General features: G+C 44.6%; 1 protein-coding gene across 1 annotated transcript in view; it reads right to left on the bottom strand.

Moving 5' to 3' along the window:
• The window catches only part of LOC121537127 (GDNF family receptor alpha-4-like), a 110962-nt gene extending 85502 nt beyond the window's left edge, over nt 1–25460 (bottom strand). Inside the window, exon 1 of the mRNA XM_041844896.1 lies at nt 24993–25460. Coding sequence (XP_041700830.1) covers nt 24993–25035 — 43 coding nt within the window. The 5' untranslated portion in view covers nt 25036–25460. The remainder of the gene's footprint in view (nt 1–24992) is intronic.
• Nucleotides 25461–26982: the final 1522 nt, after the last annotated feature.

The following is a 26982-nucleotide window of genomic DNA, read 5'->3' as shown; positions in this document are numbered from 1 at the left end:
GGCCGGGCTGGCGATGCGCACCATTGGCTTGGTGCGAGGGGCAGGAACAGGCCGGGCCGGGCTGGCGACGCGCACCATTGGCTTGGTGCGAGGGGCAGGAACAGGCCGGGCCGGGCTGGCGACGCGCACCATTTGCTTGGTGCGAGGGGCAGGAACAGGCCGGGCCGGGCTGGCAACGCGCACTATTGGCTTGGTGCGAGGGGCAGGAACAGGCCGGGCCGGGCTGGCGACGCGCACCATTGGCTTGGTGCGAGGGGCAGGAACAGGCCGGGCCGGGCTGACGACGCGCACCATTGGCTTGGTGCGAGGGGCAGGAACAGGCCGGGCCGGGCTGGCGACGTGCATCACAGGCTTGGTGCGAGGGACAGGAACAGGCCGGACCGCACTGGGAACACACACCACTGGCCTTATACGGGGATCAGGAACGGGCCGGACCGGACTGGTAACACACTTCAGTACCTCTCGCCGTGCCTCTACACTTTCCTTCCCTCTAATGACCAATGGCCCCCGTAACCTGGTGGCCTTCTCTCCATGTCCACAAACTCGCCCTTTACCTGCCTCCAGCAGCCCCGTCGTCTATGCCCTGTGCCCCCCCCCCCTTTTTTTATTGGGGGTGCCTCTCACCTGTCCGACGACGACCCGGTTGGCGCCGCTTCTCCTCTCCTGCCTGGGTCTCCCCTTTCATCGCCCTCCGGTAACGGACGGCCTCCTCCTCCGTAATCTGCCCCCAACCGAGGAGGACATCCACTAACGTTACCTCCTGCGTGTGCTCCTGGACACGCTGCTTGGTCCAGTATTGGTGGGATCTTCTGTCACGCTCGTCAAAAGGATCGGACCAAGGCACAGCGTGATATGAGTACATACTTTATTATAATTCACCACACGAACAAAAACAACAAAACGATACGTGAAGTCCTCAGTAACATACACAAACCTACACGGAACAAGATCCCACAAAAGACAATTGCACAATAGGCTGCCTAAGTATGGTTCCCAATCAGAGACAACAAGCAACAGCTGATTCACGTTGCCTCTGATTGAGAACCACCCCGGCCAACATAGAAACACATAAACTAGATCGTGAACATAGAACACAACACATAGACACTACACACCCTGGCTCAACATAAAATAGTCCCTAGAGCCAGGGCGTGACAGTAGCCTACTACTGAATATGGTTGAAATATATACTCAGATATGTCACTTTCATTTGAAGAAGCACGATGATTGTCAGCGCCTGAACAGGTAAAATAATTTGGGCACTGGACTTTGATCATGAGTTGGATTTGGATTTAGCCCATTTTCGATCAGACATGTGAGGATGAATATTACATATCATGTAAGTGTCATATCTACTCCCAGTCCCTCGCTCTGGCGCTCGACGTCGCCGGTCTACTAACCACCGGTCCTGGCAACCCATCATTACGCACACCTGGCAACCATCATTACGCACACCTGCGCCCCATTATTAGGCACACCTAGACTTCATCACTACCCTGATTACTTCCCCTTTATCTAGCACTCCGTTGTATCACCCATCAGGCAGTACTGTTTCTGTTTTCATGTTCAGACGCTACTTTTTGTATTCACTCTATGTTCGTTCCTATTAAACTCACCGACTGCACCTGCTTCCTGAATCCTTGTGTCTTCGTCACAGAATAATGCTTCACAAAATGGAAGCAGAAGCCAACCGAGACATCTCCCAGATGGTTGACGAACAGGAAGACCTACTTCACCAACACCACGACCAGCTGGCGCAGCTAGGGACGGCGATGGATGAGGTTCTCCACGTTCTTCAACGTCTAGATCTTCTTCAAGGGGCGTCACCCCCTACGAGCGGAGGATCCTCTAACATGAGTCGACCCAGCGAGCTAGCACCTCAGCCCATTCAGCAGTCCGCCCAGGTCAGTGATGCCCTTTTGTCCCTCCCGGACAAATATGACAGGACTCCATCCAAATGCCGTGGCGTCCTCCTCCTGTGCTCCCTCTATATTGCTCATCAGATGGGAGCCCCCACCACCGAGAGGTCCAAGGTTGCCACGGTTATTTCCCTGCTGACTGGGCGGGCGTTAGAGTGGGCTACGGCCGTCTGGGAGAGAGGAAAGGAGGAGCTGGGTTCCTATGAGGGGTTCATGGCACTGTTCAGAGGAGTCTTCGATCATCCACCGGACGGCAGAGTGGGGGGTGAGCGCCTACTCCAACTACGGCAGGATGGCCAGACCGCTGAGTAATACGCCCTCACCTTCCATACAGTGGCAGCATCCAGCGGATGGAATGAGCCGGAGCTCCGCGCCTTACTCAGAAGGGGATTACGCAAAGAGACAACATCCCCTCCTTGGACGCACTCATCGCGATGGCAATCCATCTGGATAACCTAAGCTTTCTATAGGCTAGGCATAATACACTACCAGTCAAAAGTTTGGACACACCTACTCATTCAAGGGTTTTTCTTTATTTTTACTATTTTTTACATTGTAGAATAATAGTGAAGACATCAAAACTATGAAATAATAAATATGGAATCATGTAGTAACCAAAAAAGTGTTAAACAAATAAAAATATATTTTATATTTGTGATTCTTCAAATAGCCATATGTAAATAAAAGATTAAATCAAAAATAGTCTGATAGGTTTCAATATTAGCCTATTACTTATTATATATTATCACTTGTGAATGATGCCCAGCATAAGGCCAGAAACAATGCCTTTTTTTTAGCGACTTTTTCTAATCATAGTCGCACACCTCATGTAGCCTAGCTCATAGGCCTATATGTTTTGAACTAGTGACCAAATAACTTCTTAAAATTAAGCACATGAATCCGCTTTACAAGCCTAACTGGCATACATAAGCAGCGCATGAGTTTCAAGTTTGGGGAAGATCATTTTCACCATAAAAATGCATTACATGCATAATCACATTTGCGGTCAATTGATAATGGTGTTTTCCCACTAATGGAACATTTGCGCTTATAGCCTACTGCCATGTGCGCATTGCTGCACTTATAATGTGAAAAATAGCCTAATTGTTTATCAACATTTTAAGCTAAACATTCTGATCTGTTGCGTCAGCCACATTGCGTAACAAAGCTTTTTTGATGCTAGAGGTTGTATTAATTTGAGATCTATCGCATCCCACAACTGTCCCAGACTATGTTAGGAATATTAATTTCTCGCACAGAATAGGCCAACTTTTGTACTATGGGGGATAGTAGATTGACATAGGCTAGTGCTTTTGCTGTTCGTTAGGCCTATTCACCTTGTTGGCTGACGAAAAGTAAATGTGGACAGGTCTTCCAATATCTTCAATATGCACCTCGGAATTGGATAAGGACGCACGCAGTTGCGTCCCTGATGTGTCTGTCTTCACTTATAGCCTGTGAGAAAGACCCGATCACTGATGGAGAGCCATGTGAGTGAGAGGTGCTTCGGAGCGCGCAGCACTCAGGGAGTAGGGCACAACGCAGCAGTCCAGGCCAAGGGCACAACGGTCACTGCACGCAAAAGGCATGGATTTTTTTAGGGTGCATTACGGCCACACAAAGGGGATGCTGCCTTGAAATTCGAGGCATTATCAAGTGCTTGTCAAATTGTGAATGCAAAACTGATGAAGTGTGCAGAGCCTGCGCATAAAAACAAAGTAGAGCTCATGCCTTTCAAGCAACTTTTTTCAAATCATCATTAGAGTCGCATCATGCAGCCTTACAATGTATTAAAAATCAAAACATATAGCCCACCGTTTGTAGAACTACTAATGTTACATTACTAACACTAAATTAAGCATATAGGAGTACCTATTTCTTTGTTAACCGCTCAACACAGAATAGCCGCATGTGCGCACTCCCTCAAATCGTTTTTTTATTCAGCAATTGTATTTGTCATACTATAAATTAATATTAAATAATGCCATGGAATTCTAAGCAAATCTGCTAAATGAACTAGTGTAGCCCACAGCCCACAGCCAGATCAGGACCTAACATAAGGACAACTCAGAGTATGTTATTCTGTTCTTCTGAAATAGACGACATTTTCTTCACATCATGCTTCTTTAGACCTGTCTAAAATAAATAATGGATTTATTGTGAAGGTGTAGGCTATATTACATGGATTTATTAAAATGTAGATGTTCCAAAAGTCTGCATCAGTGGCAGTGGCTTGTGGCAGTGGAAGCCAGGGGATGCTAAATGTGTTTATGTTAATAAAGGTCAATTACCGTGAGACGGACAATTATTTGCTTGACAATCACCGGCTGACTACATTTCGTAACTTTTTACTAAACCGGACCTGCAGAGTGCCTACAATTTGATCCGCATCCGGGAGGGGGATGAATAGAAAAAAGCACTACGAGTACTTGGTGATGCCTTATGGTTTAGCCAATGCTCCGTCGGTGTTCCAGGCATTCATGAACGAGGTGTTCCGGGACATGCTTAGGCGTCAGGTGGTCATGTATATCTACGACATCCTGATCTACTCGGCCACTTTGGAGGATCACATCGTCCTCATCCGGGTAGTCCTGGGATGCCTCTGGAGAACCATCTGTATGTCAAAGCGAGAAGTGCCAGTTCCATCAGGCCGCTGTCTCCTTCTTGGGATACCGGATCAGCCCACAGGGAGTGGTTATGGAGGAAAGGAAGGTCGAGGCAGTCTGGTCATGGCCAGTCCCAGCCACCATAAAAGGACTACAACGATTTTTGGGGTTTGCCAACTTCTACCGCCGCTTCATTAAAAACTTCAGCTCCATTGCCTCTCCTCTCACCTCTCTCCTCAAGGGAGGCCCCCGTATGTTGGTGTGAAGTCCTGCAGCCAATGAGGCCTTCCGCCTACTGAAGAGTTGTTTCACCTCCACCCCATTGCTGAAACACCCAGATCCTACGCTGCCCTTTGTAGTGGAGGTGGATGCCTCAGAAGTGGGCATGGGGGCTGTCCTGTCACAACGCCAAGGTAACCCACAAAAATTGTATCCATGTGCATACGACTCAAAAATACTGTCTCCTGCAGAGAGGAACTACACTGCTCAAAACACATCCTAGATCTGAATGAATGAAATAATCTTATTAAATACTTTTTCTTTACATAGTTGAATGTGCTGACAACAAAATCACACAAAAATTATCAATGGAAATCAAATTTATCAACCCATGGAGGTCTGGATTTGGAGTCACCCTCAAAATTAAAGTGGAAAACCACACTACAGGCTGATCCAACTTTGATGTAATGTCCTTAAAACAAGTCAAAATGAGGCTCAGTAGTGTGTGTGGCCTCCACGTGCCTGTATGACCTCCCTACAATGCCTGGGCATGCTCCTGGTGAGGTGGCGGATGGTCTCCTGAGGGATCTCCTCCCAGACCTGGACTAAAGCATCTGCCAACTCCTGGACAGTCTGTGGTGCAACGTGGCGTTGGTGGATGGAGCGAGACGTCCAAGATGTGCTCAATTGGATTCAGGCCTGGGGAACAGGCGGGCCAGTCCATAGCATCAATGCCTTCCTCTTGCAGGAACTGCTGACACACTCCAGCCACATGAGGTCTAGCATTGTCTTGCATTAGGAAGAACCCAGGGCCAACCGCACCAGCATATAGTCTCACAAGGGGTCTGAGGATCTCATCTCGGTACCTAATGGCAGTCAGGCTACCTCTGGCGAGCACATGGAGGGCTGTGCGGCCCCCCAAAGAAATGCCACCCACACCATGACTGACACACCGCCAAACCGGTCATGCTGGAGGATGTTGCAGGCAGCAGAACATTCTCCACGGCGTCTCCAGACTCTGTCACGTCTGTCACATGTGCTCAGTGTGAACCTGCTTTCATCTGTGAAGAGCACAGGGCGCCAGTGGCGAATTTGCCAATCTTGGTGTTCTCTGGTAAATGCCAAACGTCCTGCACGGTGTTGGGCTGTAAGCACAACCCCCACCTGTGGACGTCGGGCCCTCATACCACCCTCATGGAGTCTGTTTCTGACCGTTTGAGCAGACACATGCACATTTGTGGCCTGCTGGAGGTCATTTTGCAGGGCTCTGGCAGTGCTCCTCCTGCTCCTCCTTGCACAAAGGCGGAGGTAGCAGTCCTGCTGCTGGGTTGTTGCCCTCCTACGGCCTCCTCCACGTCTCCTGATGTACTGGCCTGTCTCCTGGTAGCGCCTCCATGCTCTGGACACTACGCTGACAGACACAGCAAACCTTCTTGCCACAGCTCGCATTGATGTGCCATCCTGGATGAACTGCACTACCTGAGCCAATTGTGTGGGTTGTAGACTCTGTCTCATGCTACCACTAGAGTGAAAGCACCGCCAGCATTCAAAAGTGACCAAAACAATGGCTGGAGGGAGCCAAGGACACATCCTCACCGACCATCGGAACCTGGAGTACATACGGACAGCGAGGGGACTGAACCTGTGCCAAGCGAGGTGGGCCCTTTTCTTCGCTAGATTCAATTTCACCCTGTCATACCGCCCAGGTTCAAAGAACATCAAAGCCGATGCCCTGTCCCGTATCCACGATTCGGGAGAGGTTCCTGTCCTGAGTGCGCCCATCATACCGCCCTCCCGAATCGTTGCCCCCATGCTTTGGGACGCAGACGTGCACATCCGCCAGGCTCTGGAGAGGGAACCCGCGCCTACTACCTTCCCTCCAGAGCGACCTTACTTTTCCACAGAGGTAAGGGATCGGCTGTTAAACTGGGCGCACACATCCCTTGCTGCTGGACAACCAAGTATCACCCGCACCACTCAATCCATCTCCGTTAAGTACTGGTGGCCCACCTTGGCGCAGGATGTCGTTCGCTACGTCAACTCCTGCTCCATATGTGCCCAAACCAAATCTCCCTGGCACGCTCCAGCAGGGAAACTACTTTCCCTTCCCGTGCCTCAGCGGCCTTGGTCCCATCTTTCCATAGATTTTGTTACTGATCTTCCCTATCTGATGGTTTCACCATGTTGTTGTTGTGGACATATTCTCAAAATTCTGACGTTTTATCTCTCTCTCTGGTCTCCCTACCGCTCTCCAGGTCGCTGAGGCACTGTCCCAGCAGGTCCTCTGACACTATGGCCTTCCGGAGAACATAATCTCCGACCGTGGTCCCCAATTCACGTTGCGGGTATGGACAGCCATCTTGGAGAAGCTGGGGGTCACAGTCAGCCTCACATCCAGGTACCGGCCTCAGTCCAACGGGCAGGTAGAGAGGACTAACCAGGAGCTCGGGAGGTTCCTTAGGAGTCACTGTCAGGACCGGCAGGGGGAGTGGGCCCAGTTCCTTCCCTGGGTGGAGTAAGCCCAGAACTCACTTCGTCACTCCTCCACCAGGCTGTCTCCCTTCCAGTGCGTCCTGGGGTACCAGCCGGCCCTGGCTCCGTGGACACCGATGCTCCTGCGGTGGACGAGTGGTTCCTGCGCACAGAGGAGGTTTGGAACGCTGCCAACATGAGGCTCCAACGAGCCTTCCACCACCAGAAGGAGCAGACGGACCGCCACCGTAGTGAGGATCCCATGTTCCATCCTGGTCATCACGTCTGGCTCTTCAGGCCGGTGGTTCCTGGTCCCCTGGCCGATGCTGTCCCCCATGACAACCCTCCCCTGGAGATCGAGGGAAGCCCCGCCTATGCCGTCAGATCCCACCTGGACTCCCAACGTGGTGGGGGTCAGCTCCAGTACCTGGTGGCCTGGGAGGGGTACAGTCCAGAGGAGCAGTGTTGGGTTCCGGTGGATGACATTCTAGATCCCAACATAATCCAAGATTTCCATCTTCGCCGTCCAGACCGGCCCGCTCCTCGCCCTCGGGGCCGTCCCCCTGGCCGGCTGAAGCCGTGCGTCGGGGGGGGGGGACTGTCACGTCTACTCCCGCTCTCCCACTCTGGCGTTCAACGTCAACGGTCAACTAACCACCGGTCCTGGCATCCCATCATTATGCACACCTGGCAACCATCATTACGCACACCTGCACCCCATTATTAGGCACACCTAGATTTCATCACTACCCTGATTACGTCCCCTTTATCTAGCACTCCGTTGTATCACCCATCAGGCAGTATTGCTTCTGTTTTCATGTTCAGACGCTACTCCTGTTTTTGTATTCACTCTGTTGGTTCCTATTAAACTCACCGACTGCACCTGCTTCCTGACTCCCTGCGTTTTCGTCACAGTAAGGATATCTATAGATATTATGCATTTTTTTAGAAATATGGATACATAAATGATCAGGTATTGATTACAGATATGATACATGTCTGAAAATATGTGGATTCGTTCATACCTAAGTAATACCTAAGGCTTTGTGTATATAGTGTAGGAGAGATTGACATGCATGTTACTGAAATTCGCCATCTGTGTACATCTAAGTGCAATACGTGCTGCTCTGTTCTGGACCAACTACAATCTACCTATATCCGTCTTTGCTGCACATGACCACACAACTGGGCATTAGCCCAGGTGTGACAAAAGGATCTGTTTGGTCAACTAAGATTTCAAGAAAGCAGAGCTTTGAAAGGCTGGTCATGGCTCACATCAGCACCATCATCCCAGACAACCTGGACCCACTCCAATTCGCATACCAACATATCCACAGATGAAGCAAACTACATTGCATTCCACACTACTCTTTCCCATCTAGACAAAAGGAATACCCACTGTATGTGAGAATGCTGTTAATTGACTACAGCTCAGTGTTCAACACCATAGTGCCCTCCAAGCTCATCACTAAGCTGAGGACCCTGGGACTGAACACCACCCTCTACAACTGGATCCTGGACTTTGACGGGCCGACACCAGGTGGTGAGGGTAGGCAACAACACTTCTGCTACGCTGACCTTCAACATGGAGGACCCTCAGGGGTGTGTGCTTAGTCCCCTCCTGTACTCCCTGTTCACCCACGACTGCATGGCTGTGCACGACTCCAACACCATCATGACACAACGGGGGTAGACCTGATCACTGACGACGATGAGACAGCCTATAGGGGAAGAGGTCAGAGACCTGGAAGTGTGGTGCCAGGACAACAACTTTTCCCTCAACGTGATCAAGACAAAGGAGATGGTTGTGGACTACAGGAAAAAGAAGAGGACCGAGCACACCCCCATTCTCATCGACGGGGCTGTAGTGGAGCAGGTTGAGAGCTTCAAGTTCCTTGGTGTCCACATTACCAACAAACTAACATGGTCCAAGCACACCAAGACAGTCGTGAAGAGGGCACAACAAAACCTATTCCCCCTAAGGAGACCGAAAAGATTTGGCATGGGTCCTCATATCCTCAAAAGGTTATACAGCTGCACCATCGAGAGCATCCTGACCGGTTGCATCACTGCCTTGTATGGCAACTGCTCGGCCTCCGACCACAAGGCACTACAGAAGGTAGTGTGTATGGCCCAGTACATTACTGGGGTCAAGCTTCCTGCCATCCAGGACCTCTATACCAGGCGGTGTCAGAGGAAGGCCCTAAAATTTTTCAAAGACTCCAGCCATACTAGTCATAGACTGTTCTCTCTGCTACCGCACGGCAAGCGGTACCGGAGCGCCAAGTCTAGGTCCAAGAGGCTTCTAAACAGCTTCTACCCCAAGCCATAAGACTCCTGAACATCTAATCAAATGGCTACCCAGACTATTTGCATTGCCCCCCCTTTTACGCTGCTGCTACTCTTTGTTTATTATCTACGCATAGTCACTTTAATAACTCTACATGTACATATTACCTAAATTACCTCGACTAACCGGTGCCCCCGCACATTGACACCCCTGTATATATCCTCTCTATTGTTATTTTTACTGCTGCTCTTTAATTATTTGTTACTTCTATTTCGTATTATTTTATAATGTACGTTTTTTGTGATTTTTTTGGTATTCTTTCTTAAAACTGCATTGTTGGTTAAGGGCTTGTAAGTAAGCATTTCACTGTAAGGTCTACACCTGTTGTATTCGGCGCATGTGACAAATACAATTTGATTTGATTTGATCGTTTTGGCCCTATATGGATCTGTCAAATGCAACCCTTGTGCACATTCATCATGCAGATACTATCAATGCTTGGACTGTCTCTTCTTGGTTTTCAAATTCTTATCCTTTCTCATTGGGGTGGACACACTGGCTATTCACACTTAGCTCCAACTTATCTAAATGCAGTATCTGGCCATCCTGTTAGATTAATTTCTTCTTGGAGACCCTGGGCCCTGGATGGAAGATCATCATCCCTCTTGGTCTACATCTCTCTCTATCCCAAAGAGCTAGATATATAGTACTGTAAGTCCACAAAACCAGCTAGCCTTAATCAGGGGTGAAAGTATATTTCATTTCTTACCGGTACGGGACACCCAAGTGTCCGCATACATTTTTTTTATACTACAAAAATTACAGGGTAGCCTTTTCTGCTTGACACTGACAAAAATATCTATAAAAAATATGTTGTCTGATCCATATCATTGGCCTACAAAAAGGGGTGACACAAATACAATATGACATCCATCTAACCCAGAGGAGGAAATTAGTGACCAAAAACCAAAAAAAGTGGCAATGACCCAATGATAAAGGCAGTGAATATGCACAATCACCACCAATAAGATAGGCCACTGTTTGCTCAATTAAATTAAGAATGTTGATAACTAAAAGACAGATTGGAGTCTTTTCATCTCTTTATAGCAATAGCCATTTGTTTTCCAAACAGTTTTTCCACAATTGTATTTTTAAATATTGCGTTATGCCTGGCTGGGTATCTCTGCCTTTCACTGACAGTCGCAACTCAACAATCATCTATTTTGTATTTGCAGCACGCGCTGTGCAAATTACGGGCCCTTCCGACTGTAGGCTATGCGATTTAAAACAATCCACAGCTTCTTTTTTTAAAAGAAGCTAATGATCCTCTGTGGCCAAATCATGATTTCTGATGTAGTAGTCTATTTTGAATGATTTTATTTATTTCTGTATAGGACAGGAGTAAACTAATTAGGCTATATAATTTTAGCTATTTAATTCAATTTTCTTTACGGAAAGCTTAGCTTCCCCTAGCCTTATGCCTTTCAATGTGGCATAAACACAACCAGTCATAATGTTTTCATCTGATTGTCAAACAGTCACTTAACAAAGGCGTTCATAGACGCATATTCGTCCACTCACAAAATCATTTCATCATCCAAACTCCAACAGTTCACTGTGCACCTGCAATTTGATGAATGGAAAGAGACATGTTACAAAACACTTACATGTATTGTAATGACATTCTGCGATTGTCATTAGGCCTACACACGCGCACCTCGGTCTCGGCCACTCATCTCTGCCTTGTCTGCAAGCGTCTCGGCCACCCATCTCCGCCTTGACAAAATGTAAGTGTACTCCTCAAACCACAATGCAATTTTGAGCGTATACCACACAGTTTATGAAAAATGTATGCACTCACTAACTGTAAGTCGCTCTGGATAAGAGCGTCTGCAAAATGACTAAAATGTAAATGTAAAAATGTTTCCTGTCAATTTGCAAGTTTTTCATGTGGCTATGCAGTAATGTTAAATAATGGTGTAATAGACTATCGTTTTCTTTGGGCATGTTGTATTAATTGTGATAGGCTAACGTTTTACAGGTACAGCGTACCCCCACTTTTTATTTTGCCGGGACGCTGTACCGGACCGTACTGCCTTACTTTCACCCCTGGCCTTAATGAGTAATCACTGAGGTTTACAGCAACCTAAGATAAAGTATGCACTCTAGTGTGGTTTGGCATTATATTTTCTATCGGTGCATGGTAAACTGAGCCAATTTCAGCTCTAGGATATTGTTCTATTTTTAACCATCAACCTATATGCACACAATGCTCTCCATGGAATTGGAAATATCTGAATATCTGTAGGCCGATTTCTTACAGATGGTCACCCCAAGACCCAGTGTTTCCTTTAGTACAGTATGTACCCGTTTACTGCACCCCCATGTGCAGACCTGGAAATTGCCATCATTTTGAATCCCCAGTGTTAGTGATGTGCAATGGGAGCAGTTTGCAGTGGTGTAAAGTACTTAAGTAAAAATACTTGAAAGTATTACTTAAGTAGTTTTTTGGGGTATCTGTACTTTTTACTCCATACATTATCCCTGACACACAAAAGTACTCATTACATTTTGAATGCTTAGCAGGACAGGAAAATGGTCTAATTCACACACTTATCAGGATAATATCCCTGGTCATCCGTACTGCCTCTGATCTGGCGGACTCACTGAACACATGCTTTGTTTGTAAAGGATGTCTGAGTGTTGGAGCGTGCCCCTAGCTATCTGTAAATTTAAAAGAACAAGAAAATGGTGCCATATGGTTTGCTTAATATAAGGAATTTTAAATTATTTTTACTTCGATACTTAAGTATATTTTAGCAATTACATTTACTTTTGATACTTAAGTATATTTAAAACCAAATACTTTTAGACTTTTACTCAAGTACTATTGTACTGGGCAACTTCACTTTTACTTCAGTCATTTTCTTTTAAGGTATCTTTACTTTTACTCAAGTATAACAATTGGGTACTTTTTCTACCACTGCCAGTTTGATCAAATAGGCTGTTCTATAAAGATTGAGATGGTTGTGCGAGTTGAACCTCAATCTACATCAACCACACTGCTGCCTCGTCAGTAGGCCATATAAATGCATAATGTCGTCTACAGAGGAGGTGATCTATCTACACTGTGCCTTCGTTGTTCTGGAGTATTGAATTGTTGCCTTTGCTCAATTAGGTAGGACAGATGGCTCAACAACACAGACTGAAATTACTTCAGAAATTAGCCATTGTAACACCTAAAATACTGCAAACTAATGTGAAAACGAAAGACAATGATTGAATACGTAAGCTGGAACATTGCACCATAATGCTTCTGTTGAGGTAAAGCTACAGTTATGGATGCATAGTGGTCCTCTGTAGCTCAATTGGTAGAGCATGGCGCTTGTAACGCCAGGGTAGTGGGTTCGATCCCCGGGACCACCCATACGTAAAAATGTATGCGCACATGACTGTATGTCGCTTTCGATAAAAGCGTCTGCTAAATGGCATATATTTTTTTTATACCAGCAAGATCCAACTGTTATCGACAAAAGCCCCAAACCCCTTAATCATACATCAATTCTACCCTACCCTGGATTCAAATTCAAAGGCTAGTATGCACTAACCCCAATGAAACTAACTAGGCGATTGCGCATAATTACTGTACATGACGTGGTTGGTTTCAAGGATTTTAAGACCATTGACCTTGCGTTTTCAGAGAAGAAAATGGCAAACGATCCAATTGACTTAAACAGACATCATCTCTACCTTATGTCAATTGAATGGACATTAAATCATATTATGTTATGATTCTCAATGCATAACTGTATTAATTTCCCTTTGGCATTCCTCACCTCCAACCCCTACATTTCTCTAATGGAGACAGTCCTCGAGTTACTGAAGATAATATCAATACTGAGGCAGGCTATAGTGCAAATGTCTGTTCTCATGTTAGCCCACTGTTGATGAGCTGGGAATGCCAGGGCCCGAATTCAAATGGGAATGATCAACTCTTAGATTGTAATTTACTCAAGTAAAAGTAGCCCTCTTAAGAAACTACTAAAGTAAGAGAGAACAAGTATCCGGTCAGAAAACTACTTAAGTACGAGTTACAAATGTACTGTAGTTTGTAACTAGGTAATTATTTACACCGTATGGTAAACTGTGAAAGCAAATAAAAAGAACAACAACTTAGTGAAATTGATAGTCCCGTGTAGCTCAGTTGGTAGATCATGGCGCTTGCAACGCCAGGGTTGTGGGTTCAATTCCCACAGGGGACCAGTATGAAAAAAAAAAAATGTATGCACTCACTAACTGTTAGTTGCTCTGGATAAGAGCGTCTGCTAAATGACTAAAATGTAAATTTGATATTCATTTATTATTTAAGCCTGCTAGCACCATCTTGCAGATGTCCTCCAGCACAAGTAGTCTCCAATGAAGACTGACATAAACCAAGTCCGTAGGCTGTACCGTTTCAATTACTCTCGTATTCAAAGTTAATATCTATCAATGTGCTCAATTTCATAAAAAGATAAATGGTACTCGAGACATTAGAATAATTGCACAATTTCAATAGCATTAGTGAAAATGTATTCACAATATCATTTCAAGGTGTGAATGAGTACTAAAAACATTTACACCAACTGATGTTAAATGTTTTACTCAGAATACTATATCAAGGAGGATTAGGTAAGTGTTACAACAATCAATATCAACAATTCACTATCTGTCACGTTCGTTCATAGACGGGACGGACCAAGGCGCAGCGTGATATGCATACATGTTTATTTAAACTTAATAAACACTCGACAAAACAATAAACGAAACGTGAAGTCCAAGGTAGACACAAACAACATACCTTATACGGAACAAAATCCCACAACCCACTAGTGCCAATAGGCTGCCTAAGTATGATCCCCAATCAGAGACAACGAGCTACAGCTGCCTCTGATTGGGAACCACACCGGCCAACATAGATCTACACATAATAGAACTACAACCTAGAATATATACAACAAAGAATATACACACCCTGACTCAACATTTAAGCGTCCCCTGAGTCAGGGCGTGACACTATCAATGTTACAAGTATGCAAATCATCAAGACACATTTCAGCATGGAATGAAACATCAAGGAGGGTATTCCAGTAAGAATCATGTAAGTCATTAATAATCAAAGTGCTGATATCAATTGTGCTGAAAGTGCTGATATCAATTGCCGGCCAAGGTAGGATTTACCCTCCATCCACCTTCTCTCCTTTCCACTTTGAAGGGTATTTTATTTTCTTGGCTGGCCCATTTTCCTCCCTCTCGGTTGTAAAAAAATACAAATAAAAAGTAAAAAAAATTGATTTATAGTATATGGCACAAAAAGCTTACTGAGATGATCATGCACTGTAGAATGACATTTACACACACACACACACACACACACACACACACACATACACACACACACACACACACAAACACACAAGAGTGAGAATAAGCAATGGAGTGGGAGGATGCTGCGCTGGGCTGACCGGTTGATTTAGATAACGTTAGGTAGCTAGCTAGCTTAGCCAGCTTATCTAGTGGCACCCTAATGTGACAGTTAGTTAGCTATCGCCACACTCATCTGATTAATTTGTTCACTCATTATGCCAATGACAAGGTGGCTAGCTAGTTAGCCAAAAAGCAGAGATCATATGGGTAGCTAAAAACAGAAGATTAAACTTTGTCTGTCAGATTCTGGGTTAGCCACCTAGTCATTTCATTTACACTTGCCCTCAAAACACAATTTCAACAGCAGAATTATATCTGAGAAATACTTATCTTACGCCAGAAATATCTAATATTACAAAGGGAGAAGGTAATTAAAGTGCAACTTACCTCTGATTGCATCTGGCTAAGAAACCAAAAACAAACATCTCGTCAGGAGTGAAGACCACTTCACTTCATGAGCCATGGTGGAGATAAAGGGTTTGACGGACAACTTTGAGAGCCAACAGACTTTTGATGACAAGCTATTTTGAATGACATTGGTCAACGGGTCGTGAAGGGTAAAACCAATAGTATCAATTAATGAAAATCACAAAATGTTGAGTTAAGAAACCTAACAAAGCAGGCGTAAATGAAACTCCTGAAACTAGATCCCCTACATACTGGTCTTCTGCACTGTTCAACTAATCCAGTAAATGTGCAGGAGGAATTGTTAAGGTGTCATAAATATATATGTTTCAAGTTTAAATGTCACATGCACAAGTACAGTGCAAACTCAAAGCCCAACCATGCAATAATCAATAACAATGCATTACAAAAAAAAACTTGAAAACTAAAACACCAAAGTAAGTAGGCATACTATATACAGGAAATATTTAAAAAGTCAGTTCCAATACCATATCTATATGTGCACGGATACTGGAGTGATGGAGGTAGATATGTATAGGGGTAAGGGGACTAGGCAACAGGATATAAGATAAACAGAGTAGCAGCAGTTTGCATGTGAGTGGCTGTGCGGGTATGTAGAGTCAGTATAAATGTATGTGCATATTATATGTGAGTGAGAAAATGGTGGAGTGAGTGTTTGTGTGTGTGTTGGAGTGACAGTGTGTGTGAGTGTGTAGGGCTCTGTGAGTGTACATAGAGACAGTGCAAATACTGAAATAAAAGGTCAATAAAGGTACAAGGTAAACTCGGTCCACGTAGATATTGTGTTAGCTATTTATCAGACGTATTGCTTGAGGATAGAAGCTGTTCAAGAGCCTGTTGGTGTCAGACTTGATGCACCGGTACCTCTTGCCGTGCGGAAGCAGAAAAAATAGTCTATGGCTTGGGTGGTTGGGGTCTTTGATGATTTTCCAGGCATTCTTTTCACACCGTCTGATATAGAGGTCCTGGATGGCAGGGGGCTCGGCCACAGTAATGTACTGGGCTGTCCGCATAACCCTCTGTAGCGCCATGCGATCGAGGGCGGTGCTATTGCCATTCCAAGCAGTGATGCAGCCAGTCAATATGCTCTCAATGGTACAGCTGTAGAACCTTTTCAGGATTTGAGGGCCCATGCCAAACTTTTTCAACCTCATGAGGGGGAAGAGGCACTGTCGCGCCTTCGTCACGACTGTGTGTGTGTGTTTGGACCATTTTAAGTCTTTAGTGATTTGAACACAGAGGAACTTGAAGCTGTCTACCTGCTTGACTGCCGCCCGTCAATGTGGATGGGGGCATGCTCGCCCCCCCATTTCCTGTAGTCCAGGATCAGCTCCTTGGTCTTGCTGACGTTGAGGGAGAGGTTGTTGCTCCGGCACCACACTGTCAGGTCACTGACTTCCTCCCTGTAGGCTGACTCATCGTCGGCGGTGATCAGGCCTACCACCGTTGTGTCGTCAGCGAACTTGATAATGGTGTTGGAGTCATGCGTGGCCACACAGTCGTGGGTGAACAGGGAGTACAGGAGGGGCCTAAGCACACACCCCTGTGGGGCCCCTGTGTTAAGGGTCAGCATGGTGGAGGTGATGTTGCCTACCCTCACCACCTGGGGTCGGCCCGTCAGAAAGTCCAGGATCCAGTTGCAGAGGGAGGTGTTCAGACCCATAGTCCTAAGCTTGGTAACGAGCTTAGAGGGGCCAATGGTGTTGAACCCTGAGCTGTAGTCAATGAACATTATTCTCACATAGGTATTCCTCTTATCTAGGTGGGTGAGGGCAGTGTGGAGAGCAATTGAGATTGCGTCATCTATGGATCTGCTGGGGTGGTATGCAAATTGGAGTGTGTCTAGGGGGGCTGGGATGGTGGAGTTAATGTGTTCCATAACCAGCCTCTCAAAGCACTTCATGATTACAGAAGTGAGTGCTACAGGGCGGTAATCATTGTGGCATGAAGCCAGAGTTCTTAGGAACAGGGATGATTGTGGTCACCTTAAAACATGTGGGGATTACAGACTGGGACAAGCAGAGGTTGAAAATTACTGTGAATGGTTGAAAATTACCGTGAATATGCCTGCCAGCTGTTCTGCACATGTTCTGAGAACGCGCCCTGGAATACCGTTGGGGCCCGCGGCCTTGCGGATGTTGACCTGATTAAAGAACCTTCTCACGTCGGCCTCAGAGAGCGAGATCACCCAGCCCTCTGGGTTGGTGATGGCCCTCACACCTGGCTCGATGTTGTCAAAGTGTTCGTCTGGTAGAGAGGCATCGTTGGGCAGATTACGGTTGGGTCATCCTTTATAATCCGTAATAGAAAGTAGCCCCTGCCACATGCGGCGGGCGGCGGGGCCTGTGTTATATGATTCCACCTTATTCCTATATTGTCCTTTTGCTCGTTTGATGACACTGCAGAGGTCATAGCGGGCCTTCTTGTACTTATTCCTGTCTTCGGCCGTAGCATCAGGGTTGTCTATATACCTCTGTGTGCGGTAGCCTTGCTCTTTAGTTTAGCGCCAACCTCTGTGTTAATACAGGGCTTTTGATTGGGGAAGCAGCGAACCCTCACCGTGGGTACAACGTCGCCGATGCATTTTCGAATGAAGCCGGTGAGGGAGGTGGTCTCGGAACATATTTCAATCAGCACTAGCTGTCACAGTTCCCTCAGCCAGAACCCAGAAGCAGACCAGGACAAGGAGAGTTGAACGAAAGTGAGGGTTTATTCAGATAACAAAAAGGTGCAGAATAATCCAGGGACAGAGCGGGCGGCGTGGTTGAGTAGTTGGGGGTGCAGTCTGGGTCCAGTGATGGCTCGGCAGCCGCCGACCATCAGGCAGAGGTGGGGGTGAAGGTTCCGGACGTGTGACTGCAGGTGGAACAAAAACGGAGGTAAGGACACAAAAACTCAACAAAGTACAAAATAACAAAACTCACGCTAGAACGCTCACTGATACACAGAACACCTACTGTTCATGGCTAACGATCCGGCAGGAACTGGATGTTGGGCCAGAGCCTAAGAAAGGTGCTGATTAGGCCCAGGTGTGCAGATTGCTAACAGGAATCAGGTGCGGAAACCAGAGCGCTCCCCGGAGCGTTCCCGAACCCTCGGGAAACTGGAGCTTACGACCAGACCCCGACTCAGACAGCCGGGATCGTTACACTAGCAAAGCAGTCCTGAAGCATACCCTCTGATTCTGGTGACCATTTCTCAACAGAGTGAATCGCAGGTACTTCCTGTTTCAGCTTCTGCTTGTAAACAGGAAGCAAGAGTACGGAGTCATGATCTGATTTGCCGAATGGCGGACAAGGGAGGGCCTTGTATGCTTTCTTGTGGGTAGAATAGCAGTGGTCTAGGACTTTATCGCCCCGAGTGGCATTGGAGACATGTTAATGGAAGTTGGGCATCAAGTGTCTTAGTAATGCCGAATTAAAATCATTGGCAACCAGAAGGGCAGCCTCTGGGTGTAGGGTTTCCTGCTTGTTTATAGCCTAGTCCAGTTCGTTAAGCACCAGTTTATTATTTTTATTGTCCTGAGGTGGAATGTATACAGCAGTCACGATAACAGCTGAAAACTCCCTCGGGAGGTAGAAGGGTAGGCATTTGACCATAAGGTATTCCAAGACGGGTGAACAGTGGGTCGACACTTTCACAGCGCTGGAATTAGCACACCAGTTGGAGTTGATGTAGAGGCAAACCCCTCCTCCCCTCGATTTCCCGGACTCCACTGTACTGACCGCCCGGTGAATTGAGAATCCATCGAGTTGGATAGCCGTGGGGGTATCTTGTCTGAGAGCCATGTTTCTGAAAAACAAAGAATATTGCAATTCCGAGAGTCCCGTTGGTAACGAATTCAAGATCGGCGGTCATCCATCTTATTATCAAGTGACTGTACAGTCGTGGTCAAAAGTTTTGAGAATGACACAAATATTATTTTTCACAAAGTCTGCTGCCTCAGTTTTTATGATGGCAATTTGCATATACTCCAGAATGTTATGAAGAGTGATCAGATGAATTGCAATTAATTGCAATGTCCCTCTTTGCCATGAAAATGAACTTAATCACCAAAAAACATTTCCACTGCATGTCAGCCCTGCCACAAAAGGACCAGCTGACATCATGTCTGTGATTCTCTCGTTAACACAGGTGAGAGTGTTGACGAGGACAAGGGTGGAGATCACTCTGTCATGCTGATTGAGTTAGAATAACAGACTGGAAGCTTTAAAAGGAGGGTGGTGCTTGCAGGTGTGAGTGCATCTGCACGCACAGTGAGGCAAAGACTTTTGGAGGATGGCCTGGTGTCAAGAAGGGCAGCGAGGAAGCCACTTCTCTCCAGGAAAAACATTAGGGACAGACTGATATTCTGCAAAAGGTATAGGGATTGGACTGCTGAGGACTGGGATAAAGTCATTTTCTCTGATGAATCCCCTTTCCGATTGTTTGGGGCATCCGGAAAAAAGCTTGTCCGGAGAAGACAAGGTGAGCGCTACCATCAGTCCTGTGTCATGCCAACAGTAAAGCATCCAGAGACCATTCACGTGTGGGATTGCTTCTCAGCCAAGGGAGTGGGCTCACTCACAATTTTGCCTAAGAACACAGCCATGAATAAAGAATGGTACCAACACATCCTCCGAGAGCAACTTCTCCCAACCATCCAAGAACAGTTTGGTGACGAACAATGCCTTTTCCAGCATGATGGAGCACCTTGCCATAAGGCAAAAGTGATAACTAAGTGGCTCGGGGAACAAAACATCGACATTTTGGGTCCATGGCCAGGAAACTCCCCAGACCTTAATCCCATTGAGAACTTGTGGTCAATCCTCAAGAGGCGGGTGGACAAACAAAAACCCACAAATTCTGACAAACTCCAAGCATTGGTTATGCAAGAATGGGCTTCCATCAGTCAGGATGTGGCCCAGAAGTTAATTGACAGCATGCCAGGGCAGATTGCAGAGGTCTTGAAAAAGAAGGGTCAACACTGCAAATATTGACTCTTTGCATAAACTTAATGTAATTGTCAATAAAAGCCTTTGACACTTGGAATGCTTGTAATTATACTTCAGTATACCATAGTAACGTCTGACAAAAATATCTAAAAACACTGAAGCAGCAAACTTTGTGAAGACCAATACTTGTGTAATTCTCAAAACTTTTGACCACGACTGTATATACACATAATAATCAGGGGGAATGGGAACCAGGTGTGCGTAATGAGACAAGACAGTCCGGGGTTGGTGCTAATGAACCAGGTCAGTGATGCCTAGAAGGCCAGTGATGTAGACCTCCAGGGCTAGTGAACGGAATGAGCAGCAGTACCGGGGGTTTCCATGACACACAGCAGCATTATAATATGGACCAATATGTTGTTAGGTTCATTTCTGGAGGGAATTATAATTAGATGGTGCAGCACAATCTTATTTTCATTCAATTTGGAGTAGAAAGGTCACCAGAACTGACTTTCTCATTGACATTCTCCAAATAAATTACATGCCAAGCATGGTTCTGACAGGAAACACCACGTATTTGTTGAACCTTTGATTAGAAAAGATTACAATACATGCAATACGTTAGTCTTGGCGTTAAGCTCTGCTCCTTCGGGGAAGCTCACTGTCAGAGCATGCATCATGTTAAGATAATAATAATAATAATAATAATAATAATAATAATAATAATAACAATAATAATAATAATAATACAGGCAGTGATAAATGTACACTATAACAATCCCCCTGACTGAAACAAAAGCAGAGCCCAAACAGCTGGATGCTAGGGTGAGTCGTGGGAAAGCAAAAAACAGACATGCATGGCGAGTAACGCATGTTACAGCAATAGCATGTCACCAAGAACCCCAGCGCATAGCTTGCGTGCAGCAGACATCCGAGAATGTGTGTGCAGAACCTGGTAGATGAAAAAGTATGCCATATTAACGTAGAGTGCTTAATCTAATTGGTGCAATATCAGCTGATGCTATCAGTTGATGCAACACTCAGGTTTCCTGTCTGAACCCGCTGCGCTTGATTGAGGGGTACACATATAAGCAAAATGGGTTATGACATTTACATTTAGTCAAAGCAGGGGTTTGGTTGCGACTTTCTAAACTGTTAGAGTTAGACCAACAGTTTAAAGTAATACAGAAATTATTGGTATTTCAGTTGTGGTTGAGATATATTGACCAAATTATCAGGAAAGTTTGGGATGTATTTTCCCTTCAAAAAAAAACATTGCTGTTTCTGGGGGGGAATACCCTCGGACCCCCCTAGAAGGGTATTGACCCCAGAACCCATTGACCCTGACCCCCCCAATATGCAACACGAAATTACACCCTTGCATTGAAGTCTATGTCAAAGTAGGATTAGATTAAATCCTAGTAGGATACAATCCATTGGAGTCCTGTGTATGCTACAGCTAGATTGGACAAGACTGATTGTCTTGTTTCATGTTCTAACAACTTTCCTGTGGGGAAAGGCAGCAGTTCATCCTACATAGTGTACTGCATAAAACTAATATAAGTAAACACTTTACTTATAGCGGACAGGTATAATGCATTCTTACACTTGTCATAAGCATGTATGAACACCTTCAAGGAGATAGAAAATGTATTATTATCATCTTTAATTATCCTGACTAAATTAGGCGTAGGCCTAACAGCCATTTTGTGTCAGTAGAAAATGTGCAACATAGAGAGACGTTTACAACACACATCGTAAAGGCTCATACATGTGTATAACAAGTCATAAAGCATTATACCTGTTGGTTTTAAGCAAAGTGTTGTCATAAGGTTCTTCATCAGTGTATAGGGGTTAGCCTAATACTGATGTTGTCAGACACAAGTTGATTTACACACGCACACACACACAATTTCGATGAGTTCCTATAATAGCCTACATGTTGAAATTGACCCATCATAATGGGTGTATGTGGATTATTGGGTCATATAAAAATGTTCTGTAGGTATCAGAACACTTATTAAGTGCTAGTGAGCCACTTAATTTCGACTTCATATTGATATTCAATGTGGCATACATTGCAATTGCAATCACGTTCTCGCATAACCATCATCTCCTCCAACTAAAATGTAGGCTATTGCCAGCCCAAGATGTACTCAAGGAGCCTAGCGTAACTCCTTAAGGTCCAAGGACTTTATATGTTATTTTCTGAGTTAGACTGGCTCTGGCAGCCAAAACACACAAATACTCCATCTAAACGTGAATTGATTCTCAATTGTGATACGGTTCTAGAAACATAAAGCCCTTTACGTTCATATCACATCAAAATAATTTCATAAATGTAAAATATACACTTACTGTACACCAGTGGCGGTCAGTGCCGTTTAAGATGTGGTAGCATGGCCTTATTTCTATTACAGCATATTGGATGACTCTCATTCATATTCCATTCACCCAGTTCAATGTAAGAACAATAGTTTTAGGCTATTACATGATACTCAAATTTCCCTATACTCATCATGAGGTTGCTACAACCTAGCCTATGAATGAAAGTTACAATGTAGGTGCACACAGGTCAAGAGATAAATTTGAGGTGAAAGACAGTGACATTCAGTACCACCTTGCACCCTCTTGCCTGCATCTAGCTGATATAGGGTGTAATCATTAGTCCAACAGTTGCAAACAAGAGTTTCTGTTGGACAAATTCAGGTATGTTTATCCCCGTTTTGTTCCGTTTGCTTCTGTTTAAGAAACGTTTTTTCAACAGAATCGGCGGAATAAATACACCCCTGATCACGCGTAAATAGCCACGTTGTATTCCTTCTCTTCCCTTCGCTTGTGGACTTCAATGCACAACACATCAGCTGTATGTGACCAGGCGAAAAAATATTTCCAAGCCAAACCGCTACACACAGCCTACATTGTTTTCACCATATTAGCTAAAGTAACATCATAGTCAGCATAGCTAATAGAACTAACGCATTAGTAAACCCGCTACATTCATGCAGCAACGTTAGTGTACAGTCAGTAAGCAGTTACATCGGCGGGCCCCGATGGCAATAAATTAATAATACCAAAAGCTTACCTTGACTTGGAAGAGTTCCAGTGTTGTGTTGGAAAGTCATAGCCAGCTAGCTAACATAGCATCCCTCTGTTTGAGCAGGGTGTTTCAGTGGGCTAAACTAGATAGCTGCATTTGCTAGCTAAGTAAGTGAAAAAAAAATGATGAAATCTCTCTCTCTCTATTTCTCTCTTCATTTTGGAAGATATTAATTTGTTCAAAACTGTTCAACTATTTTCTTTCTCTTTGAGTCAACTACTCACCACATTGTATACAATGCAGTGCTAGCTAGCTGTAGCTTATGCTTTCAGTACTAGATTAATTATCTGATCCCTTGATTGGGTGGACAACATGTCAGTTCATCCTGCAAGAGCTCTGATAGGCTGGAGGATGTCCCCCAGAAGTTGTCATAATTACTGTGTAAGTCTATGGAAGGGGGTGAGAACCATGAGCCTCCTACGTTTTGTATTGAAGTCAATGTACCCAGAGGAGGATGGAAGCTAGCTGTCCTCCGGCTACACCGTGGTGCTACCCTACAGACTGCTGTTGAGGCTACTGTAGACTTTCTTAGCAAAATAGTGTGTTATTAGTTATTTGGTGACATGTGGTTATATTTAGTAGTTTTATCTAAAATGTATAACTTTTTTAATGTTTTAACATTTTTATTTTTATGAAATTCACTGAGGATGGTCCTCCCCTTCCTCCTCTGAGGAGCCTCCACTGCTGTACACTGTTTTAACCAGCATTATTGGTTATCCCACTGGCTATAGGGTGAATGCACCAATTTGTAAGTCGCTCTGGATAAGAGCGTCTGCTAAATGACGTAAATGTAAATGTAATTATCACAGTTGCAGCCAACAGTATTTTTCAGTGACAACAAGTTTCTGGCGGCCTTCTTCAATTACACACAGGTGTTCTGAAGCATGCTAGATAGACGGAAGACAGAAGGACTACCTGTACTAATTAGCAGTCTTCCTCAAACATGCAATGTTACATGGAGATATGGCTGTGTGGGAACACTAACCCTAACCCTATAAAGGTGTGCATCAATTTAACCTCTTGTTTTTAGAAAATAATGTATTGCTGATATGAAAGATAAGGTCCTAATGCTTCCAAAACAGTAGCGCAAGCGATGCATGTTAATGTTCAGGCCAAGCATCAGGGCTCTTAACAAAACTCCCCCATACAGAGGACACCTTCATCAAATGACTCTTATATGTAATGTAATGGAACTGAGAGTCATGATCAAGGGCTATTGACTGCGAACAACTCAATCACACCTCATAATTTCTACCAAAAATCCACTTCCCTCAGAGTTAAACTGTGCTAGTTAACACTTTTTTTTATTTATCTACAAAGGTCAATATAAAAAAAAATAGTAGCATACTTTATTTGCCTAAGTTTACTTTAATAGTATGCTAGTTTACCCTTACTGAAAGAGCTATCCAAATAGCTTCGGGCTTGCTGCAGATTGTGAACAGGTTGCAAAACTGAAAATCTCCTTGTTTTTTTCTGTACATATACCATGACATCCTTATCACGGTTGTTACAGGTTCATCAATATTAATTCATTGTAACATATCTTAGGGCAGTACTCACCAATGAAAACGAGATGAAATAGGTAAACTCCCCAAAGATCCATTTTGATTTCCGATGTAAGATTCTGTTAAAATAATTCCAGGTAAACCACCACCTACATATTGGAAAGTACACTCAAATACATTCTCATGTAGCTTAGGCCTGCCTACATGTGGACTGAATTGTTAGAAAAGGAATTGATGAAATCCTTGTTCACTAAAATTTTCCGAATTCCATACATTTCCCGAAAAGTGGATAGATTAATCAAATGTCATGGACATAAATCAAATAATTACGGGGGTAATCGTTATGTAAAACGAACATAAAACCTGCTATTCCCACTGAAAGTTATTTATCTGTAGGGTCCGGTGTGTGAGAGTTAGTGTTTGCCCGCTGCTATTCTTTCTCTGCCGAAAGCAAGTCCTCTCGGAACGTATTTGCTGTTGGTAAGTGGAAGAGAGAGTGGCTCGGATGGACGAACTGCTGAGAGCGACGTAGGTGAGCATGAGTGAATAGGTTAGGATGGGGGAGCACAGCGGGTTACGTAGAGTGGAATGGTTCAAGGGACAGTGGCACATCCAATGTTCGAGTAAAAAATCACGCAGCATACCATTGCCTCTACAAGCCTACAGTCATGTAGGTCAAGTTATATTGTACTATTTCCCAATCGTTCTCAGTTCCAGCAGGAAAAGAAGATTCAATGCAATGATGGCTGAACACCACAAGAATAGATGGTCTGACTCAATTCAACAAGATACCTCACATTTTTCCTGCACTTTATAATAGGTTTAGAATTTAAATCAATTTAAAACAGTGTTTGTCCCAGCTTTGTGTGGCAACAGTGGCAGCATTGCTTATTCAGATTTAAGTCAATTGTAAATATAAACAATAAACCCTGAAATTACACTGAGACAGAATGTTTAAAAAAATGCAATAGGGAAAATAAATGAGAGTAATAAAAAGGGGTGCTAAAACAAAACCATGTTTTGGCTGGATAAAATTGATATCAAATTTATAATAGGACCAACAGATAAGCTCCTGGGGGGAAACCAATACTTGTCTTTGAGTGCTAAAATAAAATAATTTGCTTCTGTCTACTTCCATATCTGTTCATTATTTCAGTCTCGTTTATAGAGCACTTTTCTCAGTCCTAGTTTTGTTTTCCATTCTTGGCTCTTGTTGTGTGCTATCTTGGTGGAGACTACCAGATTCCATGACAGCTGGTCAATTTCTATGTTGTTTTGTGAGAAACACCCAAGTCAGTAATTATGACTTTGTCATTAAGACCAGCCTAAAAATGACTGGGGAGGGATGAGGGATGGAGAAAGGATCTGGGAGGGGGTTGGATTGATAGGTGTCCTCCTGCACTGCAGAATATCTAGAATATGTGGCTTGTTGCGCATACAAAAACATCTCTATAAAATATATAAAATAGAAGAGTGGAAATGAAGCTGTGGACAGCCTTCTAATACAATGCCATTGCTTCTTGAATGGTTTGAAATTTTACTGTTGTCTCAAGTCTATGTTTGATGTGAGACTCACAGCATCTTCTAGAGAGCAGGGGTGGGCAACTCTGGTCCTGGAGAGCTGCATTGGTTCCACACTGGATTCAAATGTTCAAATAATCATAGTCTTCAATTTGGACCATGATTATTTGTATCAGGTGTGTTTGCACTGAGCTGGAGCAAAAGTGTGCAACCAATGCAACCCGCCGATACTGGAAAAGCCCACCTGTGCTCCACCAGAGGCTAGAGGCTATTGCAAGGATTGGCTATTGATGCTGATGGCACTGCACCATATTTCAAATAGCTTTTCATTATGTAGTTATACTGTTATTGAAAGTTAAGTGCTGGAAAGTTAATATGTGCATTTTATGGCCCAGCCCCTAATGAAATTACAGCAGTCATCCAGGAAGTGCATTTGGGCTTTGTTGATCCAACTTTTGGCTCAGCTCCAAAATGGTGACAGCAGCCAATGAAGTTTCCAGATGATCCATCCAAACAGAGCTGGC

The sequence above is a fragment of the Coregonus clupeaformis genome, chromosome 2, assembly GCF_020615455.1.
Source record: "Coregonus clupeaformis isolate EN_2021a chromosome 2, ASM2061545v1, whole genome shotgun sequence".
In the NCBI taxonomy this organism is placed as follows: domain Eukaryota; kingdom Metazoa; phylum Chordata; class Actinopteri; order Salmoniformes; family Salmonidae; genus Coregonus; species Coregonus clupeaformis.
Note: the sequence above shows the minus strand (reverse complement) of the source record. Positions and strands in the feature narration are given on the sequence as shown.